Genomic DNA, 22,502 nt, shown 5'->3' with positions numbered 1-22,502 from the left:
AGGTCCTGAGTGAGGCCTCAAACGGGTCACAAAGGCAGGGCTGTACCAAAGGGACAGGGACATCTGTGATCCCAGTGGGAGCTGTCCGTGCCTGGACAGGGAGGTGGGCAGCAATCTGTCCACTGGAACAATCATCCCTCTTCCCGAAATCCCCCTTTCCAGACAGGGCTGGTTGTACAGGGCAGGAAAATGTGATTAATTCCTTTTCTCTTTGCCACCACTTCCTCAGACCGCCTGCTTTGGGACTGTCTGGGGAGATTTAATGCAATTTAGGTGCTTTCTTAAGTAAAATAATAATAATAATAATTTTTACCTGCTCTGCACAGGGATGTGCCTCCCTGGAAGAAGCACAGGGATCATCTCTCCTCCCGCCCCAGCTCCCTCCTGGCATTTCCCAGCCCTGTTCCTCCCATTTCTCTTGCTCATGACCCAGTTTTTTTAGGAAAAGAAGCTTTTGGGCTCATGTCCATCTGTCTGTCTGCCTTCTCTCTGCAACATTTTCGGCTGCTGGGTGATTTCAACCCCATTTGACAGAGGATGGAGGACTTTGAGGAACTCATTTCCTGGGAGCATCAGAGGGAAATGTAAAAATTAAGGACTTTTGGTGGCTTCCTGCTGTGTTTCAAAATTCCCCTTCCTGTCTTCAGCAAAGCAAGTGTTTAGTATTTAGTCTGGGACAGCACATGACCTCAATTTATCTTACAGTTACCCCAAAACAGAAAGGAGGTAATCCTAAATTTATCATGCCCAGTTGTTTCTACACTGACCTCCTGAGATTTGGAACCATGGGAATTATCTTTTCTCCATGTGGAGTTAGCAAGTTGCTGTGTTGACCTGTGGTTTTACCTGTGTAAGGTAAAATAAATAAATTTTAATTTAAATAATTGAAATGTTATTTCAATCATGAAAATTAACTGTTAAGGTAAAAAAAAAATTAAAAGGATAAAAAATTAAAAGGATTTTCCTTGCATAGGGAAACTGAGGCGTGGAGGGTCTGGAGCAGCACCCAGCACCCCCCATCCTATAAATCCTCCCCTTTCAGCCTTTTCCAGCACCAGAAAGAGTAAAAATTTTGTCAGATCCTCCCTGTTTTGTGAACAGAAGTGGGAGCAGAGAGGCCTGGGAAAGGGGGTCATCCCTGGAGTCCTGCTTTATTTTGGATAAAAAAGCTTTAAGGGTATTCTTTGGATCTGTGGATAAGCAACGGATGCTGGAGGTGGAGAGCACACTCTGGGATGTGCAGGAATCCCAGAGAAGGGCAACTTTACATTTATATTGAGAGATGGACTTGCAGATCCTTGTGGGTCCCTTCTGGCTCAGAATATTCTCTGATAGGGAATATGATCTTATATAAGGCAGGGGAACATTCCTGACAGACAGCCCGACACAGGGCAACCCTACACGGTGTGGATGCTTTATGGCAGGGATGCTGCATGGCAGGGATGCCACACACATTCCCAAACACTCTGACAAGTGGGACACCCCCTCACGGCCCTCGCAGGTCCCCCCAAAAGCAGTGCCTGTCCCAAGCCCCACGATGCTGCATGGCAGGGATGCCACACACATTCCCAAACACTCTGACAAGTGGGACACCCCCTCACGGCCCTCGCAGGTCCCCCCAAAAGCAGTGCCTGTCCCAAGCCCCACGAGGGCAAAACACATCCCCTTCAGCCCAACACGAGCAAACCCTCCAGCAAAATCGTGCCAAGTCCATGAGGCATCCCACATCCATCCCACATCCATCCCGCATCCATCCCACATCCATCCCACATCCATCCTGGATCCTGGCAGGGCTGGGCATGGAGTGAGGCTGCATGGCTTGGGCAAGAGGCCAGAGTGGATCACTGGCCTCTCTGGGAAAGGGAAATGGTACAGGAAAGGGGGAAAGGTGCAGGGAAGGGGAAGGGTGCAGGGAAACGGGAAGGGTGCAGAGAAAGGGGGAAGGGTGCAAAGAAGTGGCGCGGGGAAAGGGCAATACTGCAGGAAAAGGGGAATGGTGCAGGGAAGAGGGAAAGGTGGAGGGAAAGGGTGAATGGTGCAGGGAAGAAGAAAGAATGGTGCAGGGAGATGGGGAACAATGCAGCGAAGGGGAATGGTGGGGGGAAGGGGGAATAGCGCAGGGAAAGGAGGGAACGGTGCAGGGAAAGGGGGGAATGGTGCAGGGAAAGGGGAATGATGCAGGGAAAGGCTGAATGGTGCAGGGAAAGGGTGAATGATACAGGGAAAAAGGGTGCAAGGAAAGGGGGAACGGTGCAGGAAAAGAAAAGAAACGGTGCAGAGAAAGGGGAATGATGGAGGGAAAGGAGAACAGTGCACAGAAGGCGAACGGTGCAGGGAAGGAGGAATAATGCAGGGAAAAGGGAAAAGGGCAGGGAAGGCGAAAGAGCGGTGCAGGGAAAAGGGGGAACGGTGCAGGGAACGGGGGAGCGGTGCAGGGCAGGGGAAAGGACGGTCCCCCTCGCCCCCATTCCCGCACTCCCGCATTCCCGGGGGTCCCGGTCCCGCGCTCCCCGCGCTCCCCATCCTGACACGCGCCGGGGCGGGATGGGCGTGGTCACACGTAAGGCCACGCCCCCAAACAACGGGCCACGCCCACCGCACCTTCCCCGCACCGTCGCTCCCTGCAATGGCCACGCCCACTCCCCATACAGGCCACGCCCACACCTCGACATTGCCGTCGCTCCCGCCGTGGCCCCGCCCCCCCCGGCCCCGCCCCCCTGGCCTTCCCGCGGTGCCGCGCGCGGGGCGGGCACTGACGTGGCCCCTCACGCCGCCATCTTGTGTGCAGGGCGGATCGCGGCCGGGCCGAGCGGGACCGTCCGAGCGCAGCCACACGCACCGCACCGCGCCTCCGCACGACGCCGGTGGGTTCGCCGGCGCCTTCCCCTTCGCCCTCCCTTCGAGCCCTTTCCCCCTCCCGGCCTCCCGCCCGCCGCGCTGCGCCCGCGCCCTGCGGCCTTGGCGCTGAGGGGAGGCGGCGGCGGGCGCTGAGGGAGCGGGGCCGGGCGGCTCTTTCCCTATCATTCTTTCTCCTTCCTTCGTGTTCCCTCCTCACTCCTTCTTTTCTTCTTTCTCGTTCCTTGTTTTTTCCTTCTCATTCCTTCTTCCCCCACAGCACCGGCGGCCCCCGGGAGCGGCGCTGCCCCATCCGCCCCTCACGCCTTTGGGGGCTCTGGGATTGGGGGGGGAAGGTGATGTCGGGCCTTTCGCTTCCCTGCTGGAGGGGTGGGATATGCTGTGGGAAGGGGTGGGAAGGGGGGATCGCTCCGGCTCGCCAGCAGCTGCACAAGGCCCCGCTCCCTCTAGCGATGGGATTAGACGGGATGGGCTCGTCCTCCCTTCCCCAAACTCGCTCATTCCGGCCTCTGCCCCGCCCGGGGACGGCTCCGAGGAGCAGGGAGAGGCATTTCCTCCTTTTCCCTGTGCCCCCTGAAACCCTCCTCTGGAGGGGGAAATGAGCCTTGGGGGAAGCTCGTGGGGCGCAGAGGTTGTTTTTTTTTCCCCCTCTAAGCCCTTGGCTGCTGAGTTGGTGTTTCTGCTGGGCCGAGGAGTTGGAGCTTTATCCTGGAGCAGACAGCTTTGTTTGCCTGCCGTGGCTCGGGGCTGGCGGTCTGGGAGATCAGCTTTCCGTGCTGCCGGTGGGAGGATATTATATTCTGTCTGAAAATACTCCGTCCTGCCCCTGCGAGTGCCGAACGCGATACTTGGGGCTGATGAACCCGCGGGGGATGAAGCGATAGCCCAGCTCTGCCCCGGCAGAGAGCGGCTGAAAACTCCCGTGTCGGGTCGTAAAACTGCCCAAATGTTGTTGTGTTTGACATTGACCTTGTGGCTTTGCCGCCCTGCTCTTTGCCAAAGCAAATTCCACATGTTGATTAGAGCCCTCAACCAGAGGTCTGGTGTCGAAACTGTGGCTTTGTCAATAAGGAAAATTCCAGCTGTTTGTCTGATACTTTGAGCTTTGTCTCGCGAGGCTCAGGGCACCCCTTTGCAGGGTATTCCATTAATCTTATTTTTCAGGCAGAGAAATCGAGGCAAAGGTGGATTTTCCAAGGTCATTCAGCAAGATCGTTACTGCTATTTTTACTGCTGATTTGGAGCACTTCTGTAGGAAAAAAAAAGAAAAAAAAAGGAAGTGTGGCTGAACTGGGGGAGTGCTATTTTGCTTTTATTCATGGGGTTTACAACTGAATAAAGTAGAAGTGCAGCCTTATGGATAAAGGGGTTCTCTGAAGGGAAAGTTAGGGGGTTTGATGCACCGATTTCCTCTGTCCCAAACACATCTGCAGTGCTGGAGAGCCCTGTTGGGCTGCTCTCCCTGCTGGAGTAATTGCAGTGGGTGAAAGGGTGAGGAAACTCGCCTCACCTGAACCTCTTCAGCTCCAACTCAGCTGCTTTGCCGGGTTTGTTGGTGCTTCTCCCAAGGTGGAACATCAGGAGCAAAAATGGCTCAGAAAATGGCTCAGGCAGAGCTGTGTCCACCCAGAACCCTTCGTGTTTGTGATGTAAATCCTGTTACGAAGCCAAACACCTGAATGTGAATTTCACTGATTGGTTTTTTTAAGGTTTCCTGGTTGTGAAACAGCTGGAATGTGGAAGGGACTGGGCAGGAGCAGTGCTGGGTGCTGAGTTCCCTGTGAGTGTTACTCACGCTGACCAAGAGAAGGGGGAAGGACCAGTCATAGCTTTTCCAAGGCAAACCAAGTGTGTGTGGGAGTAGGGGCTGGATTTTAGTCCTGGTAATTCTCCAAATTGTGCTCCAGCTGCTCTAAGCAGCAGCATTTGCACAGGTAATTATCAGCTAAGCCATTGGTGACAGGAATTGGGGGAAGGAGGAAAAGCTCACAGCCCAAGATACCATTTAAATCTGCTGTGGTGAAGTTTAAGAAACCACCTTTACACATCCCAGCAGCTTTTAGTCCTAAAACAGCCTTTTATTTTTAAAGATTGACTTTTCAAGCAAGATCTCAACAGCCACCCAGATGGTTTTACAGTGGATAAATTCGGTGAACACGAGTTAATTTTATCCGAAAAGGAATAGTTCCGATTTTTTTTTTTTTTTAGAAATCTCTTGGAAGTTTTGCTCCTGGAATGCTACAGAGCTTGTGTCGGGGCTGGTGCCATCCTCAGCCATTATTCCTTTTCTTTAACTGATGAGTAAAGAAGTTTATAATCAGCTTCCTACTACAGCAGCTGTTTTTCTGTGTTATTCAGCATTTTTGTCTTTCTGCTTGCGAGGGTCCGATTTTATTCCTCGTTTTTAACACGCACAAACGTCGGGGGCTGTGCTGCTGCTTCTGCTGAGGTTTCACTTCTGATGAAGCTCTAACACAGCTCCTGTTCCCTCCCAGCTCCCTGTGCAGGCTCTGCCATGACATTTTCCCCCCAACCAAACCCCAGTTTTGTTTCTGGAGCTCCTGTGTGAGTTCTTGCCATTTCTACTATGACTGTAAATGTTGACTTAGTGCCCAGTTACCGGGAATGAATAACAGGATATTTGGCTTAAAACTGAAGGTTTTTTAACTCAGGAACAGCTCAGCCTCACAAAAACAACTCGATATTTATCTGAAAAGATATTCTTTGTAATGCCCAGTTCTCACACCAGTGTGCCCAGTGTTAAACTGGTGAGCACAAAGGCACAGGCCACTCGTGGGTGTCACAACTGCATTGTTGGCACCACGTTATTTCCTGAGCAGCTACAGGGAGGTGATGGATGTGTCTCCCTCTGTGCTTTTCCACCTGTCAGCCTGTCCTTTAAGTAAAATATATCTCAGACCAGATCCATGTTTTTCCCGTGGGCTGGTTTGTGTGCTGTTGAGTTCTGGTGGTGTGGAACTCCTTAGAATAGTTGGAGATTTTGTGCTGAAACAGCAAGAGTTTGTTTTCCCTTCTTGAAGGTGAGAATAAGGGAATAACTCTTGGGGTTTGAGTATCGAGCCAAGCAACCCTCTCTCTTTGATACTGACTTTTTATTCTGACCACTGTTTTAGGAGAGAGTTCTTGTGTCTGAGAAATAGGCATGACCCCAAAGGAAAATATGCTCTTTTGTCCTTGTTTTGATCTTGTGAGTGGAACTGTTTTCCTGCCACTCCATTCCCAGTTCTCTCAAGGGAATGTTAGAGCACGTGGAAAATGCAGGATCTGGGTGAACAGCAAGCAGTTCAACCTGCTTGGGTTAAATGAAGGTGCTGCAGCAGGAGATTTCCTTTCCCCTGGCTGCTCACTTGGGGGTGGCATGTCTGTCCTCCATCTGCCTCGAACCTGCAGATGCTTTTGGAGGCTTTTTGGTTGATCCCTGCAAGCCTTTGGTGGCCAAATCCAAATTATTCCTCTTTAGATGCAATTGCCATTATGGATCTTTAGCTGGTATTTCACGTGATGCTTCAGTGCTGGTACCTTTCCTCTGACCTCCCCTGAAACTCAAATAACAAGGTCATGATCCTTCAGGACACTTTTTCCATCTCAGGCTTGGCAGAAACACCGGTTTCTGGTGGGAAATTGTTGCAGTGGTCAATGTTGATCTCCAATACTCCTCCAACTCTAATAATTAAAATTATAGAGGAGTTGGGACTTACTATTAATGAAGAGGTTCTTGCCGTCCCCTTTATTATGATGGTGTTTAAGTGCAGGACAATCACCTGGTGAACAAAGAACCTGCTTGTTCTCTAACTCTTACATTTTACACCTGGTCTGTGCCTAGTGATGTTAGTATGGTCTAAAATAAATCAAAATTACAGTAAATTTCAGTGTCAAGGCCCCCAAGTGAAAGAGTTTGGGTTGATAAATAGTCATTTCTTGGGATATCAGATGTGGAAGGCCAGTAAACAACTTCTAAAAATAGTTGAATGTATCTGTATTGGAACAGTGTATTGGGCCATCCTGGCTGTGTATAAAGAGGTGTTGTGATCTAGAGCATTTTTCAAAATTTGCTGTAACAGAGCACTTTAATCTGTAAAGAAATTAGTCCAAGTTCAAAGCTGAAGACTCTTGCTGCTGAGTGGGGGTGTGAACACTGGGGCTCGGGATAATTCCTAAATTTTAGCAGTGTGCTATTCTCGTTGGATCACTTCTCTCACATTCTCCTTTAAATCACACTTTATATTGTGAAGAACAAGCTGCCGAGTTAGATTTGCACTTGGAATTATTTGCCAGTTGTTCTTGCATGTAACACCAGGAACAGCTGTTGGGGTTGGGTGTCTTCTTTTTTTTTAAAAAAAAACCACTTTCTCACTTCTTATTTACACATTGGTTTGGTGATCTCTTGTAGGAATGTTTTGCTTCTCCTGCCAATTTAATCTAAAACCTTCTAGAATGCTGTGAATTAAAAAATATGATACAGGGAACTAATGAGAACTGACTGCATTTCAAATCAATAGTTCTGTGAAGGAACAAACTGATGAATTTTTGTTCCCCTGTGACTAATAAAAAGGAATTAAGGGTTTGGGTTTTTTCTAACTGTTTTAAGACATGGAATTAATGCTTAGGCCAATGTCAAGTAGATTTTCCTTTAAATGGAGATGTATTTTGGCAGTAAATCCATTGTCTTCATAAACACACCAGTTTTACTTGCCAGAGGTGTCCAAGCAAACAGGATAAGGTGCAGAAAGCTACTGAGAAACAGCTTTTTGGTAAATCTGCAGCTGTTGGGGGGGTTTAGCTTGTGCTGTAATATTTTGTCCCATTCAGACTGTGTAGCCCAGCGTGTCACTGGTGGTGGCACCGTGTTTCCCTCTCCTTGAAATGGGCATTTCAAACATGATATGAAGGTCCCAGGGAGACAGAACTGCTCCCAGAGACAACAAATGCCCTCTGTACCTCTGGATCTCAGTGTCCCGTGAGGGGAGGGACAGACAGTGGAGCTTTCCTTGACTGATCTTATCAGGGAATCACAAAATCCTAGAATGGATTGGGTTGGAAGGGACCTTACAGATCATGTTGTTCCAACCCCTGCCATCTTCCTGGCTGCTGGGATTTTCCAGCTGCCAAAATGCTCGGGCCCACCAGGTTTGGTTATAACACTTGCAGAGTTTGGAGCATTATTTTTGCCCTGTGGGAGCTTTATGTGCTCAGTGCTGGTACAGAGCAGTGAAATAAATGTATTTCTCGACTGCAGGGTAATTTGACTGAATTGGCATCCTCTGCCTGAGCCTCTGATTTTGTTTGTAATCGGTCAGAGTTTGGGCTCAGTGATTCTGGAGGTCTTTTCCAACCATAAAATCTGTGATTTTATGATTCTGTGATTCCGTTTAAAGAACTGGTTAAACCCGAATGAAATCATGGCTCAAGGAAGTTAAATCTCTATGCGAAAAGCACTTTTCCAGAGGCGTAAAATGAAGTTTCTGTGGAAATTTCAAGGTGTGTTGTACTCTTTGATGACCTGCATAACCCTTCTGATCATACTCCCGTGGGCTCACCCAGAAACTTGGGAGGTCAGGCAGCAGATTTGACTCCTCATGATAAGCAGCCCCAATGAAGTGACATTAAAATGCATTAACAGACGTTTAACTATAAAATGCTGCGGATGATTAAGTGTTCAATGCTCTTTGGCCCCGAGTTATTCCTCAGAGCTCTCCTTCTAACCACCTACAATTAATAAAAGCAAATGCTGCTTCTCCTCCTGGGCCGTATCACTTTTAACAACCACCAGGCCGCCGCTGTTGCAGACACTCATTCATTTTTAACTCATTACACCGAGCCTCTCTGCAAAGGGCTGCCTGTTCTCCTAATTGCTTATCTAAATGTATCACTTACTAAAAAAAAAAAAGAGGCTGAAAATACTTTGTTTCCTGAAATGAAACTGTAACTTGTCCATTGAACGCCTGGCTTGCCCTTTACCAATGGTACATTGTATCTTAGCCGAACCTGCCCGACAGGTTTTTACTGCGGCTGGGCTGGAGTGGAGTGTGTTAAAGTGCTTCAGGGAGAAACTAATCACCCGGACAGCTCAGATTTGGGGTGATCTGGGCTTGGGGAGGGGTGCCGAGCTGCCGTTTCTAGGAGGTGAACACAGGAGATTTCTAGGAGGGAGAACACAGAGCCCTGGGAAAACACTCTGTGTTGTTTATTTAAATGTTGCCTTTCATACGCAAATCTCCCCGCCTAGCCTGATGGATCCCTCTTTTGAGGATGTGCTCAAGTACTACAAGCAGCTCACAAGCCGTAGTCTTTTATGTTTTCAGGAATTTTACTCAGAAATGATCAGGGTGGCAACTACAGACAACATTTGGGTGGAGGGAAAGAGGAAGTTCAGCTTCAGTTTGGAATATTGGCGAGTTGTGATATAGACTGCAAAGGTTGAAGATGCCTGAAAAATGACAGGTTTTTTTTTTGTTGTTGTTAATTTAAAAGAGTCTTTCCTGGTATTTTGAGGCTGTCCAAGCAGCGGGTGAAATGAGAGTTAAAGTTTAACCCTGGAGTGCAGTGGGATCCCGTGATCCCTCAGCTGAGCTGCATTAACAGGCAGTGAAGTCCTGGGAAGCAGCTCTGGGCTGTCGGGGCAGTTTCTGCTGTGGCAGCGTCTGTGTGTGACACTGCAGGGACAGGAGTGTGCAGCACAAACCATGGCAGTGATTTCCTTTCTGTGGGAATAGATGACTGTGACCAACTGCTGGGCAGAGGGTGAACCCTCTCCTTTGTCCCAACCACATCCAGCAAGTCACCAGGGGGAACCACAACAGTTTGTGGGAGTTCTGTGGGTGGATTTCTCCTGGTATTTTTCTTTTAGCAGTGATTCAATTACTTTTTTAGTCAACATCTAAACACACTCGTGTTGCCAGGGGTGGGTGGGCTGTAAACTCCACTGTGCTGCCTATAAAAATAAATGGGACTTTCTGTAATGCCACCTACCCTGAAGTACCAAATGAGTTACAGAAGTGGTTTGGATAGCAGGAATGTGGAAGAGAACGAGAGGGAAATGGAGCCCAAGTGCTTAACTGTATCTTAGCTTCTTATTCTTCCCAGAAAGTATAAATAGGGGGGAGGATGGGTTGTACAAAAGCAGCTTCAGTGGCGAAGGGCAGACTTGACCTGGAAATAGCTGCCAGGAAAACAAGGATCTAACGGGATTCACTGCTGTTGGTGCCAAGCATAAGCAACTTGTCCAGCAGCCTGGGACTTCTCCAGGGCATGGAAAGACATCATGGATATAAATGACAGGATTTTGCTTGGTTACCCAATTACTGTGCTCAATCCAAGCGTTTGATAACCTGTTATGCTTTTAAACACGCAGAAACAGAAGAAAGGCATTCTTTGTAGGGTTTTCTGGCCACAAAAGCTCACACACTCGTTCTGAAGAGTTACCAGAGCTCTGGTAAAAGGTTACAGTTCAGGCCTGGCTGTTGCTTTGCAGATGAAGCAGAAGATAGAGGTGGCATGAGCAGCCAGACAAAGGAAAGCTTTACAGCTCCCTCCCCTCCAGCCCGGGGAGAGCTGCTGCTCTGGGCTGGGCTGGGAGATTCCCTGCTGTGTGAGTGAGCTGGAGAAAGGGGGACTCCAGGAAAACTGTTTTCTCTGCTTCCTAGCTAACTTTCCTGTTTATACAGCCCCCATATATTCAAGTGGGAGTGGAATATCCATGGTCGTGCTGCAGAAATGTGAAGGAAATGGTGGAATCATAGAACTTTTAAACCTCCTGTTTGATTTAAATCCACAGGCTGCCCTGTCTGGTTTGGGCAGGAGTTTAGTTTTAAAGTTTTGGTCGTGTTGAACTTCAGTCCTATAAAATAAATGGCTCTTTGACTCGAGTTGCTTCAGCAGGTTGACGTGGTGGTTGATGTCATTCAGGAACTCTGGAGTGGACTCTGAACTTCCATGTGGAGCTGCCTGTGCTTGGACATGTGACTGGGTTAATGTTACAGCGTTTAACTTTTGGGTTAAAAATTGTGTCCAGCAAAGCTTCCTGAGGAGGGCAGAGCTGCTTAGACCTTTCCCAGTGTGGAGTAGGGAAGGTTCAGACATCCCTAGGACAGAGCTAAACAGAGCAGGATGAGGTTTTTGTTGTGGTGTGCTTTTCAACCCAAAGCTTGGTTAAATGGTCTTAAACAGATACTCTGCAAAGTGTTATTTCTAGTGAGAGTTTTGCTTCGAGCACAGCTTCATCATGAAATACAGAGTATGGTCCAGAGATGGCTCAAACTTCATACTGTGCTTTAAATTGTGTGATTTGGTTTACAGGAAATTCACTCTTAGAATGTTACACGTCTTGGCTGTGTGTGTATTTTGTGTCTGAAACTTGAATTTTCAGTTGGGCTCAGTGTCTTTTTGAACTGACACCCAAGAGCAGCAGTGAAGGTGTGAACCGTCCCTATCACCCTGTAACGACTCTGTGAAGCTTCCAGGCTGCTTTTTCCTGCCTTATATGAGCAGAATATTAGTTCTCTTGGTGATTTCAAACTCTCTCTAAACTGTGCAGGAGCAAGTTTGGAAAGGGGGGAAATTTGTGTGGAGTGAGTCCCATCCCAAAGGCTCAGGGAAGTCTGAGGGCTGGAGTGGAGGCAGTTTCTGGATCCCCAAACAGGAAGCTCGTGCTGACGTTAATCACTGTAATCACCCAGCAGAAGTGGAGGAAGGAACGTTCATTCCTGAACCTGCTCTTTTAATGGAGCTGTTAATGTTCGATAGTTAGGTTTGATTAAATGCAGATTTGCTTCCTACAGGAGGTTTCCCCCTGATGTGGATGGAAGTAACACTGCCCTGTGTTTGTGCTGCTCGCAGGCCATTTCCTCAGGGCTGGGGAGGAAGGAAACTGTTCTGAGGAGGAGAGAATGCAAACCATATTCCCAGTTCCCTTCACAAAAGGGGCAGCAGCTATTGCTGTGCTAAGCAAAAGCTGTTATCTGCAGATCAGTTAGAGAGAGTTTAATAGTGACACTTTGGCTGCAGATAAATTATCCCATAACAATGGGGGAGAAAGCACCTCAAGTGGTCAGTTGTGTGAATTTTGCAAGACAGAGCTTGAGAACAGCATTTAATGCTAAAACCTCTGAAAGAACATTTGAAATATTTAAAGCACTCAAAGCCAGGTCGTTTCATGAGCACTAACTTTTGGCATATCTTAATTTTTGTGTTGCTTCAGTATGGGAGAAAATCACGTACAGTTGTGTCTGGGCTGTCTGTAAATGATTCAGGTTATCTCTTGCTTGGGTTTTTGTGGGTTTCTATGCCCTGGTCAGAGCACAGCTGTCGGTAACCCCTGAGTGACACTCTGATCTTTTCCCTCCAGACTTCACTGGCCAGTGAGAACATATCTCAACCATGGGAAATATTTTTGCAAACCTCTTCAAAGGCCTTTTTGGCAAAAAAGAAATGCGTATTCTAATGGTTGGCCTGGATGCTGCAGGAAAGACAACTATTTTGTACAAACTTAAACTTGGTGAAATAGTAACTACTATTCCTACTATAGGTAAGACTTTCACGTTTCTATGGCTGGTTGCTTTGAGATTTGGGTCCTACTGTTTGCAGCAGTGTCTGATCTCAGCTGCCACTCCTGGTTTAAGCAGCTTGTCTGGCAGCACAAACACTTGCCAAAGCCGTGGTGTGAAGGTGGCACAGCCAAATGTTCTGCCATGGCAGGGGATTATGTGACAGCTCTTTCACTCCATCCCCTCTGTCAGTCACTTGTGGAATGAACCTTCATGAGCCACAGTAGAGCAGTTTGTCTCCTAAGTGAGTTGTGGCATCTTGTAAATTAGACTGAGAAGCAGAGGGTGACACCTTCTTTTATTTATTTTTTTTTTTGAGTGCGATCAGGGACCTGATTTGCAGTTCTTAAAGCCCTGGGTTTTTTATTTTTCAAAGCAACATGGTTTGCTCTGCATTTTGTAGCTCTCAAGTAGCAACTGGAGCTGTTCATTGGTGTGGGGTGATGGTGGGAGTCCCAGACAACCCACGTTTTTCTGCTTTGGGAGCTTCGCTGCAGAACTCCGCTCGTTTAAACTAATTTCAATTTTAAGATAACTCTTTTAAATCATGACATTCTGAGTGTGACTTGCTAAATACAATAGGCCAGCTATGTTTAACTGAGATTTCTGCCACCATTTCTATTTTAGGTTTCAATGTGGAAACAGTAGAATACAAGAACATCAGCTTCACAGTGTGGGACGTGGGCGGCCAGGACAAGATCAGACCCCTCTGGCGCCATTATTTCCAGAACACACAAGGTGAGTCTTACACTTAAATCACAGTTTTCCACAATCTAAATGTTTGGGGGTTTTTTAATACCCTTATTTAGATAATTTTGCAAGTTTCTCACAAGGGGAATGGAAATATTTATTATTATTATAAAAGGGTGTGTTTGTGTGCTGCTCTGGCTCTTCTCTTAAGCCACTGCAGGTTCAAAGAGGGATAGGAGGAAATCCAGAAACCAGTCTTCCTTGTCCTTGTGACTCAGAGGGAGCTCAGAAGTTTGCTTTCCTTCTGTCAGGAGTCACAGCTCTGCCCTCACTTCAAAGCAGAGTCTTTACTACAGGCTCTGCAGCTCCAGGAACTGAGAGCCTGTCACTTCTTTCATTGCTGTGCCTTTGTAATGTGCCTGTCTTTGAGTCCTGTCACAGGGTTCCAGGAGTTGCTGCTCCCTGGAAAATACCAAGTGGTTATGTAGAGGAAGCACCCAAGTTCCAAAAGCACAAACACAAACTAACACCAATTTTTACCAGCTTTCAGCAAGAACAGACTTTCTCTCAGACATGACATCACAGTGATAAGAAAACTCTATTTTTCTCATCTATACTGGGTTGTTGTGCATTATTTTCTCTTCAGAGCTTAGTTCTGACCTCCAGATGTATTCATCATTTGTCAATAACTTCAAATTAATGCTTATTCTGATTGTTTCTTTCTTGCCAGGTCTGATCTTTGTGGTTGACAGCAATGACAGAGAACGTGTGAACGAGGCCAGAGAAGAGCTCATGAGAATGTTGGCAGAAGATGAGCTTAGAGATGCTGTTCTATTAGTGTTTGCTAACAAACAGGTATGCCCAAAAAAGGGGTCTTTCTGGAAGAACTCTTGAAAATGTACAAAATGCTCATGAGTGCCAGGTTTTGACCTGGACAGTCACGTTTTCAGGGTAATAATAGATAAATTCTCAGTAAATGGCCATCTGGGTGCGTTGAAGGCAGCAAACCACACATTAAATTCTCACCTGAAAGGAGCATTTTTCTAAAGAGTCTTGGCTAATAGGACTTCTTGTATTTTCAGTTTTAGGGAAAAATTCTACCAGTTTGGTTTTTAAGGTTGATGTGGCTCAAGTAGAGCACCTGCCCAAGCTTCCTCCAAAGAGAGAGGAAGTCTGGAATGCTGGAACATGACTGAATTCTTCACTAAGGGTGTTTGAGGGCTCTGCTGGTGTTGGTGAAAGCACTGGGCTGACTTTTAAAGTCCTTGTGTTGACCTGTGAGCTGAGAGCTCTGCCTCTGATTGCTTGTAAAGGTCTTGGCAGCTTAAACCAAATGTCAAAGACCTTAAACATGATCAGGAAAGGTAAAGAAGGAGTAGCATCCTGCTTCATCATTGCACAGGCTCAGCTGGGAAGGGTGAAGAATCCATAAGTTGTGTCTAGGAGCAGGAAAGGTGGGCTGTAAACAGGTGGGCTGTACTCTGTGCTCAGCAGAGTAGTAATTTGGGATAAAAGTTGATCTTAAATCATAAGTGCAGTCACAGAAAAGATTTCCTGAGTGGAAAGTGGGTGGAACAGAGCTGGAATGGTAAGCAGGTTTGGATCAGCACTGAGGGGCTTGATGACTCGATCCAAGCATCATCTGTCTCGCTTCCCTACCAAATATTCCATAATATCTTCTTTTGATCGTGGTGTTGAACCTGTGAGGCTTTTTGTCAGCACAGGGGAAATAGCTTGAATATCAAAGCTAGGCACTGAGTTCTTCTGAAAGAGAAGTTCTGAGAGCTCTTAATTTTGGTTTTAATGCCTTTAAAGCTGCTGATCAAAGGGTGGGGGCGACAATGACTGTTGTTCCTTCCCCCAGGACCTGCCGAACGCCATGAATGCAGCAGAAATCACAGACAAACTTGGACTGCATTCCCTTCGTCACAGGAACTGGTACATCCAGGCAACCTGTGCCACTAGTGGAGATGGTCTCTATGAAGGACTGGACTGGTTGTCCAATCAGCTCCGAAACCAGAAATGAAACCATAAACCTTCCTCTTCCCTCTTTTTCCACCCCCTCCCTCTTATTTCCTCCTACTCGCCCTTCGCTTTACTCTAATGTGGCAAACTGTGCTACTTTGTGGTATTGAGTGCCGGAAGCTGTTTTCATTTCTTTTTTGTCACAGTATATATTGCATCATGCTGTAAATGTGGCAAATACAAGCCTGAAAACAGTTAGGTTTCTTATTTAATGTAAATAGTTTTTGTTTCCAATGAGGCAGTTTCTGGTACTCCTATGCAATATTACTCAGCTTTTTTTATTGTAAAGAATCAAGTCACTGTTTAGTACCTGGAAGGGATTTAATTGGGTTAATAACACAAAGGGTTGCCAGTGGTCCTTGTGCAGTAGAGCTGAATTCGATCTCGGTTGGGTTGTGAGATCTGTGAGATCCATTTTGGTGGTTGGTTTTTAACCTGACTTCTGTATTTTTTTAAAATAGACAAGGAAAAGTAAAAACACTTCAGCACACAAACGTTTGACATCGCTTCTGCTGCTCCAGCTCTAACGTGGTGACTCTTGATTCTTTTGAAAGGGTGAAGCAATGACTGACACCCAATTAGCTTCATCTGCTTAACGAACAGATCATGACTGGTAGATCTCTGGCTCTTTCCGTAGCTCGTAGTCTGTGCTCATCTTTGTTCACAACCGTTCAAAGATTTGCTGGGCCTGGTTTAGATGAGCTTTGCAGACTCATGCTAAACATCTGACTTTTGGTTCAGGTGAGATTTCTCGTTTCCATTGGACTTGAATCATTTCCAGAAGTCGACATTTTTAGCCTGTCGTATTTGTCAAAAAGTGTTTTGTACTTTTCTTGTGCGTAAACCACTCCAGGAGGCAAAACCTTTCCACAGGATGCACAGCCTGTCCTAGTCCTGAGCTCTATAGGCAGAAAGTACTGTACTTAACGTAAGAATTGCCATGAAAAACACACCAAACATCTATGTATAGTGTCTAGGAAAAACAAACAAACAAACAAAAAGCATGAGAGTTTGGAGAGTCATTCCACTCTAGAAGTATTCAATCCCATTTTGGAACAATCCCATATCTGTATATGTGTGAAAACCCTTGGCATCCCTCATACTGCAAGGTTCAGATTTGCCATCAGAAAAATAAAAAAAAGACCTCTTTACTTTTCTTTTGTATTTTGATAAACACTGAAGAAGCTGGAGCTGTTAAAACTTTAACTCGAGGAACTATCAGAACTGGTTTATTTAGTGTTGTGGAAACCTTTATTGCTTTCAATACACAATTAGTAATCAACTGTTTTGTATACTTGTTTTCAGTTTTCATTTCGACAAACAAGCACTGTAATTAAAGCTATTAGAATAAAATCTCTTAACTATTTCATGTTTTTTATGCCTTGCTGTTCATTCGATCATCTTGGCAGAATCATGATATACTTGTTGAATAAAAAGTTTCATGAAACTTGCACTGGTATCGTGTTGTTTGTATCATCTTTGTGCAGGGCCGTGTGCTGGATCCAAACTCAGCCAGTTTGCATGGAAATTTGAGGATATCTCCTGTATTTCCCAAGTAATGTTACCATTGCTAGTTGGAATCCTGCAGGTGAAGTGGTGGGTGATGGAGTTGGGCTCTGCTGGAGTCACTTCGTTGCCTCAAGGGATCCCTTGAGCTTCTTTGGTTGCCCCCTCACTTCCCTCATTAGATTGTTCTTCCCACTGATCCCATTTAATAACAGGATCTGTGAGTTAGCAGTTTTGGGGGGGGAAATAGGAATTCTGCCTTCCTAAACTCTCTGTTTTGCATTTTTCCCTTCTGCAGTCCCCTCTGGATCTGGAACAGAGCTCCTCCTCCTCCTCCTTCTCCTCCTCCTCCCAGCTGATCCTCCTGCCTTCCCTGTCAGCTGCAGCTTTTGGATGGTCACACTCGGGCTGCTGGCCAGGAGCTGGCTGTTTTCCTGGCTGGAGCTGCAGCAGATTCCCCAGGACACAGGCTGGAAAGCTGTAGGATGAAAGGTCTATCATGCAGGTTAGAGAGCGAATTCCCAGCAGGGAAATCTGGGGTCCTGGCTGGGTAACAGGGACTGTGGCTGAAAAGGGTAAACAGTGCTGGGCAAACGGGGATCCCAAACCTCCTGGGAGTCAGGCTGGTCACCCTTTGGAATGTCAAGCTCTGAATCAGGATTTTTGCATCCCTAATAGTGCAGGACATCTCTCTGTTCCTGTTCTGGGAGGGAACTGAATGTGAAGGGGCAGCTGGGATAGGATCCTGCTCCTCTGCACAAAATTTGCTGTGGAAAACACAGGGAACGTGCTGATGTTATGGGAGCTGTGCTCTGCCCTCTGCTCTGGGCTGGACTGGTCCCTTGGGAATTTTGGCCACCCAGGGGAAAGGATCCTGCCCAGTCCCCCCAGGAACCGGTGCAGCAGCTGAGCAGGGAGGGTTTTGGGGTGAGCAGCCCTTCAATGGGGACTGGCTCCTTCACACCCCCCTCACCCTCAGTTTTGGCTTATCCATATTTCTCAAACTGTTTTACTCCGGTCTCGGAGTGTGAAACAGGAAGAGGGGAGAGCTGTGACGCAGGAGAGGCAGGAGAAAGCTCAGGAGAGCTGAACTGAGCCGGGACAGCTGTGCCACGGCCCTGCTGGCATCGTGCTTGGCACATCAGCACCTCTGGCACTGGCTGGGACACGTGTGTGGAGTCCAGCTCTGCCCAGAGCGTCCATCCCCTCTGCTTGGGAGATGAAGGCAGGGAAAGCAGGAGCCCGTGGAAGGAACAGGACATGGGGATTTGTGGTTTTTCTTTCTCTGCTCCCTGTGGTGTTTTCACTCTCCCACAGTTCCCTTTCCAGGCTGTTGCTCCCAGCACTGAGTTCCCATGAAGCACAGCCCTGCTCCACCATGCCCATCGCTGCCCTGCACTGGGATGCTCCCAGCAGGCTCCAGTTGCATCCAGGATCCCCAAAAATGCCAGGAGGGTGCCCCGAGCTCAGCCTGGTGAGCACCAGTAGGGTCAGAGCCCCCAGCCAGGGAGTGCATGGGCTCAGGGCCACCCCACTCCTCCTGCCATCCCTGGCCTGGATCTGGAGCTGCTCAGACCACGAGGAACAGCCCTGTGACCCTGCCAGGAGTTTGTCACCCCCCAAAACAGCCTCTTGCTGTGGGGGATCCCCGAGGGTTGCGGCCGCTCCGCAGCCTCTCCCGCTGCCCGTGCCCAGCACGTGCTCACGGCCGGGGAGGGACGTGGGACAGAAGGGCTTTGTCAGCTCCTCACCCCGATCCCGCTGGGCCTTTGTCCACCAAGACACACAAACCCTCCCTGTCTTAAATTGCATCATTAATTACACAAACGAGGCCCTTGTGCTTGGCACGGCCCCGCCGGACCCAGCGACGCTCCGGAGCTGCTCGGGACAACCCCTTCCCATTCACAGCAGTGTTCCTATTTACTGATGTGAAATTGCCTTTTTTCAGTGCACCCAGGACATAAATACTCATGTTTTGAGGGTTTAAATCCTGGATGGGAACAGAGTTTGCTGCTCCCTGAGGTGGGTGCATGTGGCCAGGGGAAGACACTCCGGTCCCATCCATCTCCCTGTCAGCCAAGGAATTATTTCAAGTGTCCAAGGCCAGGTTGGATGGGGCTTGGAGCAAGCTGGGATAGTGGAAGGAGTCCCTGCCCATGGCAGGGGGTTGGAACTGGATGAGCTTAAAAGGTCCCTTCCATGCAGCTGTGAATTTAGGGAATGTTTAAGGAAAGAAACTCTATTCCAACCACTGTGCTGGCAGGCACTCGAGGGCAGGGGAAGAAGATAAAAAACATAATAATAATAATAATCTCTTTCAAAGTCTCTGTACACAGACATGAGGTATCCACAGCATTTCCAGCACCACAGCTGGAACCATCCCGGCACCAGACCCCACCCCACAGCATCTGTGCTAAATCCTGCCTGGATGGATGGATGGATCCAGGGAGTGAGGAGGAGGGGGCCCAGGCACCTGCTGCCCCCAGGGGTGGGCAGGGGCTGCTGGCATCACAAACTTAATGCCCTTTGCCAGACTCTGCGCCTGCAGAGCTGCAGCTTTTTTAATGTAACCACCTTAAAAAATATAAATCCTCTGTGGGATCTCCCTGGAACGATCCCGGGATCCCTCTCAGTCCGAGTTGGTGTCGTGGCGCTGCCTGACCCCGCGGGATGGGGGGGTCCTGCTCCTGCTCCTCTTCCTGCCCCTGTGCCTCGGGGACTGGTGGTGGCTGCGGCTGTCCCTGTCCCTGCTGTCCCTGTCCCTACTCCGGCTCTGCCTCCGCCGGGAATGCCGCCCCGAATCCCTGCTGCTCCCAGAGGAATCCGTGTCGTGCCGGCGTCGGCCGTGCCGCGATGTCTCGGAGTGCTGATGTGTTTTCCTTCGGTGGTGCCTGCAGGGAGAGAGGGGTGAGTGACAGCAGGGACACCGGGGACACCGACAAGGTGATTCTAGAGGCAAAAAAGGGATTTTGGAATGCCAGACCACGTGGCTCTCCTAAATCCTTCATCCCATTTTCCAGTAGTGATGCCCCAAGACCAGGGCTCAGCCCCCAGCCCAGCCCATACCTCTTTTCCCGATCTGGAGAAGAATCGGACGACGATGGGGCAGTGTCCTTCTTGGCATGTTTGTCCTTGTCTTTCTTCTTCTCCTTCTTATGTTTCTTCTTTTTCTTCTTCTTTTTCTCCTTTTTGGATTTTTTGTTGCTCTCTGGTCTGCAGGGAAGAGATCAAGCACTGAGAATGTGCATACCTCTGGCTCCTCCAAAAACTCATCCTCATCCCTCCCTCCAGGCACATCCCACCACATCCCTTGGCCAAGGAGAAACCCACAGAAATAAACAACAACAAAGAGGTTTTGGGGGGAAAGCAGAGTTTTTCAGGCAGATGCAGAACAAACTCGATGCCAAAGGGAGCCATGGAAGCATTTTGCAAAATATTCCCTGCAAAAACCAGGCCATTTCAGGTGGTTTCCTACCAAAGTGGGAAAACTCACCGTTTCTCCTCCACCTTCTCCTCCTTCTCCTGCTTCTTCCTGGAGCCAGATGTCTCAGGGCTGCTGGAGACTTTCTGGTGCTAGGGGTGGAGAGGGGGGGGAAAAATAGGGAGCAAGTCCATGAGCCCATAGCTTTGAATTACAAGAAAAAGGGATTTTTTTCCCCCTTTAAAAATTAAATTTGAAAAAAATGAAATAAAATTAAATGCAATCTGGGAGAAAAATTAAAGCCCCACAAATTAACTCAGGAGATGGGGAGCTCCTGCAGGTCTCCGTGCTACAACGCCCAGGTTTGGTTTCTAAATAAATATTTAAATATTTTAAATTAAAATATTCCATTTTTTTGCCTTTTTCCATCTCTTTTTTAACCTCCCAACACAACCAGTGCTGTACCGTGAACACAGAGAGCCCCATCTTGGCCGCCTCCTTGTCCTCCTTGGAGAGCATCACCCGGCCAGCACTGCCACTGTGAAGAGACCACACAAAAAAAGCTTCAAAAAGGTAAAATCAAAAAATCTGATTGCTCTGGAATTGGTGTGGGATCCCCCCCGTCTCTCTCCATACCTGGAGCTGCCCAAACCCACCACCCGATCCACGTCCTTGTCATCCCGCTCGGCGCCCTCCCGTTTGCAAACCTCAGCCAGGTCCTGTGGGAAGGGGAGGGGGAAGAGTGTCCTGGGCGTGTCCCCCCTTCCAAAAAAGAGCCAAGGGGAGGGGACACTCCCCAGGGATGTGGGGACACACACACTGCCCCCATTACCTCCTTGCTGAGGCCCGTGGGCTGCCTCTTCACATTCTTGTAGCCCCTACAAAAACAGAAGCGGGTGATGCATGTGGGGGAGAGGATTTGCACCCCCTGTTTTTGGGGGTGTGTGTGGGGTGTGTGTGGACTCACAGCGCTGCCATCATGGCCTCCTGCTCGGCCAGGCGGACGGCAGCCAGCTCTTCCTCCCGGGATAACGGCGGGGCCGTGTCCTTCTTGCCCTTGGCGTACCAGGTCAGGTCCTTCCCCTTCTGCCAGCGCCCCACCGGCGCCATCAGTGAGTTCCCTGTGGGGAGAAACACCCCCAAAAACTCCACCTGCACCCCAAAACCTCCACCTGCATCCCAAAACCGCACTGGGGTGGGCAGGGAGGGTGAGTTTGGGCAGGACCAGCCCTTACCCAGGTAGTTCTCACGCTGTTTGTCCGTCTTCACATCCTCCCAGCTGAACTGGTCCTGGCCCCCCCGGACCCCACCCCGGGATGAGCCAAACATGGTGCCAGACCCCGCAGCAGATTTGGGGAGGGGTTGGTGACCTGCAAAAAGGATTTACCACCCTGGGTCCCCTGTGCAGCCCTGGGAGGGCTCCTGGATTTGGGGGAAGCAAATGTGGCCCCCTCAAGGGTGGGTGGGGGAACCAAAGCCCTGGTTGTATAACCCTGAGGTGGGGGGTGTGCGGCCTGTGGGGGGACTCACGGCCTGGGAAGGGGTTCAGGGGCTGGGAGGGGGTTGCAGAGTGAGGGGGGAGGTTCAGGGCTGGAAGGGGAGAGGTTTATGGACTGGGGGGATTCACAGTTTGGGAGGGGGCTGTACGGCTGATGGGAGGGGGTTCATGGTCTGGAGGTTGGGGGGGAGTTACAGGTTGGGGGGAGGTTTCAGGGCTGGAAGGGGAGGGGGTCATGGTCTGGATGGAGGGGTTCAGGGCCAGAAGTGGGGGGGGGGAGGGATCACAGCCTGGGGGGGAATCATGATCTGGCAGGGGGGGTTGCAGGGCCAAGGTGGGGCAGGGGGGTCATGGGCTATTCAGGGCTGGCAGGAAGGGGTGGTCAGGGCCTGGGGGAGGATAATTACAAGTTCGAGCGGTTGGGGAGGCAGTTACACGGCCTGGAGGGAAGATCGGTGCACGGCCTGGGGAGGGGGCGGTTCATCGCCAGTGGGACAGAGTTCCAGGGTCTGGGAGGGGGTTGAAGGGACGGAATGGAGGGGGGGAGAAAGAGTTCATGGCTTGGGGAGGGGGGTCAGTGTTTGGGAGGGGGTTGCAGGGCCAAGGGGGAGGTTGTTCACGGCCTAGGGGGGGTTCAGAGTCAGGGTCTGGGAGGGGGTTCAGGCCTGGGGAAGCCACAGGGCCTGCGGGGCCTGAGGGGGGGGTTGCCCGTCCCGGGGGCGTGTGCAGCACGCCGGGGGGATGTCCTTGCACCCTCGGCATGGGGGGAGTGCGAGGAACAGGCGGGTGCGACCCGCGGGGTCACACACGGACCCTCCAAATCCCCCCAAACCCCAAATCCCCCCGATCCGCCGCCGCTCCCCTCACGCACCTCCGGCCGCCGCGCGCGCCCGCCCCGCCGCTACCACCGCGGGCACGGGCGGGGGGGACGGACCGGGCGGTA

General features: G+C 49.4%; 2 protein-coding genes across 3 annotated transcripts; one reads left to right on the top strand and one right to left on the bottom strand.

Moving 5' to 3' along the window:
• Positions 1-2,758: 2,758 nt before the first annotated feature.
• Positions 2,759-16,585, top strand: ARF1 (ADP ribosylation factor 1). Its single transcript, XM_027743324.2, has 5 exons — positions 2,759-2,864; positions 12,221-12,400; positions 13,047-13,157; positions 13,840-13,964; positions 14,974-16,585. The coding sequence occupies exons 2-5, from the start codon at positions 12,253-12,255 to the stop codon at positions 15,133-15,135; spliced, it is 546 nt and encodes a 181-aa protein (XP_027599125.1). The 5' UTR covers positions 2,759-2,864; positions 12,221-12,252; the 3' UTR covers positions 15,136-16,585.
• Positions 16,586-18,935: 2,350 nt separating this feature from the next.
• CUNH1orf35 (chromosome unknown C1orf35 homolog) lies at positions 18,936-22,310 on the bottom strand. 2 transcript variants are annotated; one of them, XM_027743326.2, is made up of 9 exons: positions 21,967-22,310; positions 21,297-21,431; positions 21,029-21,182; positions 20,894-20,939; positions 20,698-20,780; positions 20,527-20,599; positions 20,134-20,213; positions 19,707-19,853; positions 18,936-19,531 (listed from the first exon to the last, which is right to left on the bottom strand). In XM_027743326.2, the coding sequence occupies exons 2-9, from the start codon at positions 21,388-21,390 to the stop codon at positions 19,270-19,272; spliced, it is 939 nt and encodes a 312-aa protein (XP_027599127.2). In that variant the 5' UTR covers positions 21,391-21,431; positions 21,967-22,310; the 3' UTR covers positions 18,936-19,269. The 2 variants fall into 2 exon arrangements, with proteins under 2 accessions (XP_027599127.2, XP_027599126.2); XM_027743325.2 differs by lacking the exon at positions 21,967-22,310 and having other exon boundaries at positions 21,297-21,602.
• Positions 22,311-22,502: the final 192 nt, after the last annotated feature.

The sequence above is a fragment of the Pipra filicauda genome, unplaced genomic scaffold, assembly GCF_003945595.2.
Source record: "Pipra filicauda isolate LSUMZ 115617 unplaced genomic scaffold, ASM394559v2 scaffold269_size1075953_pilon, whole genome shotgun sequence".
Taxonomy (NCBI): Eukaryota; Metazoa; Chordata; class Aves; order Passeriformes; family Pipridae; genus Pipra; species Pipra filicauda.
Note: the sequence above shows the minus strand (reverse complement) of the source record. Positions and strands in the feature narration are given on the sequence as shown.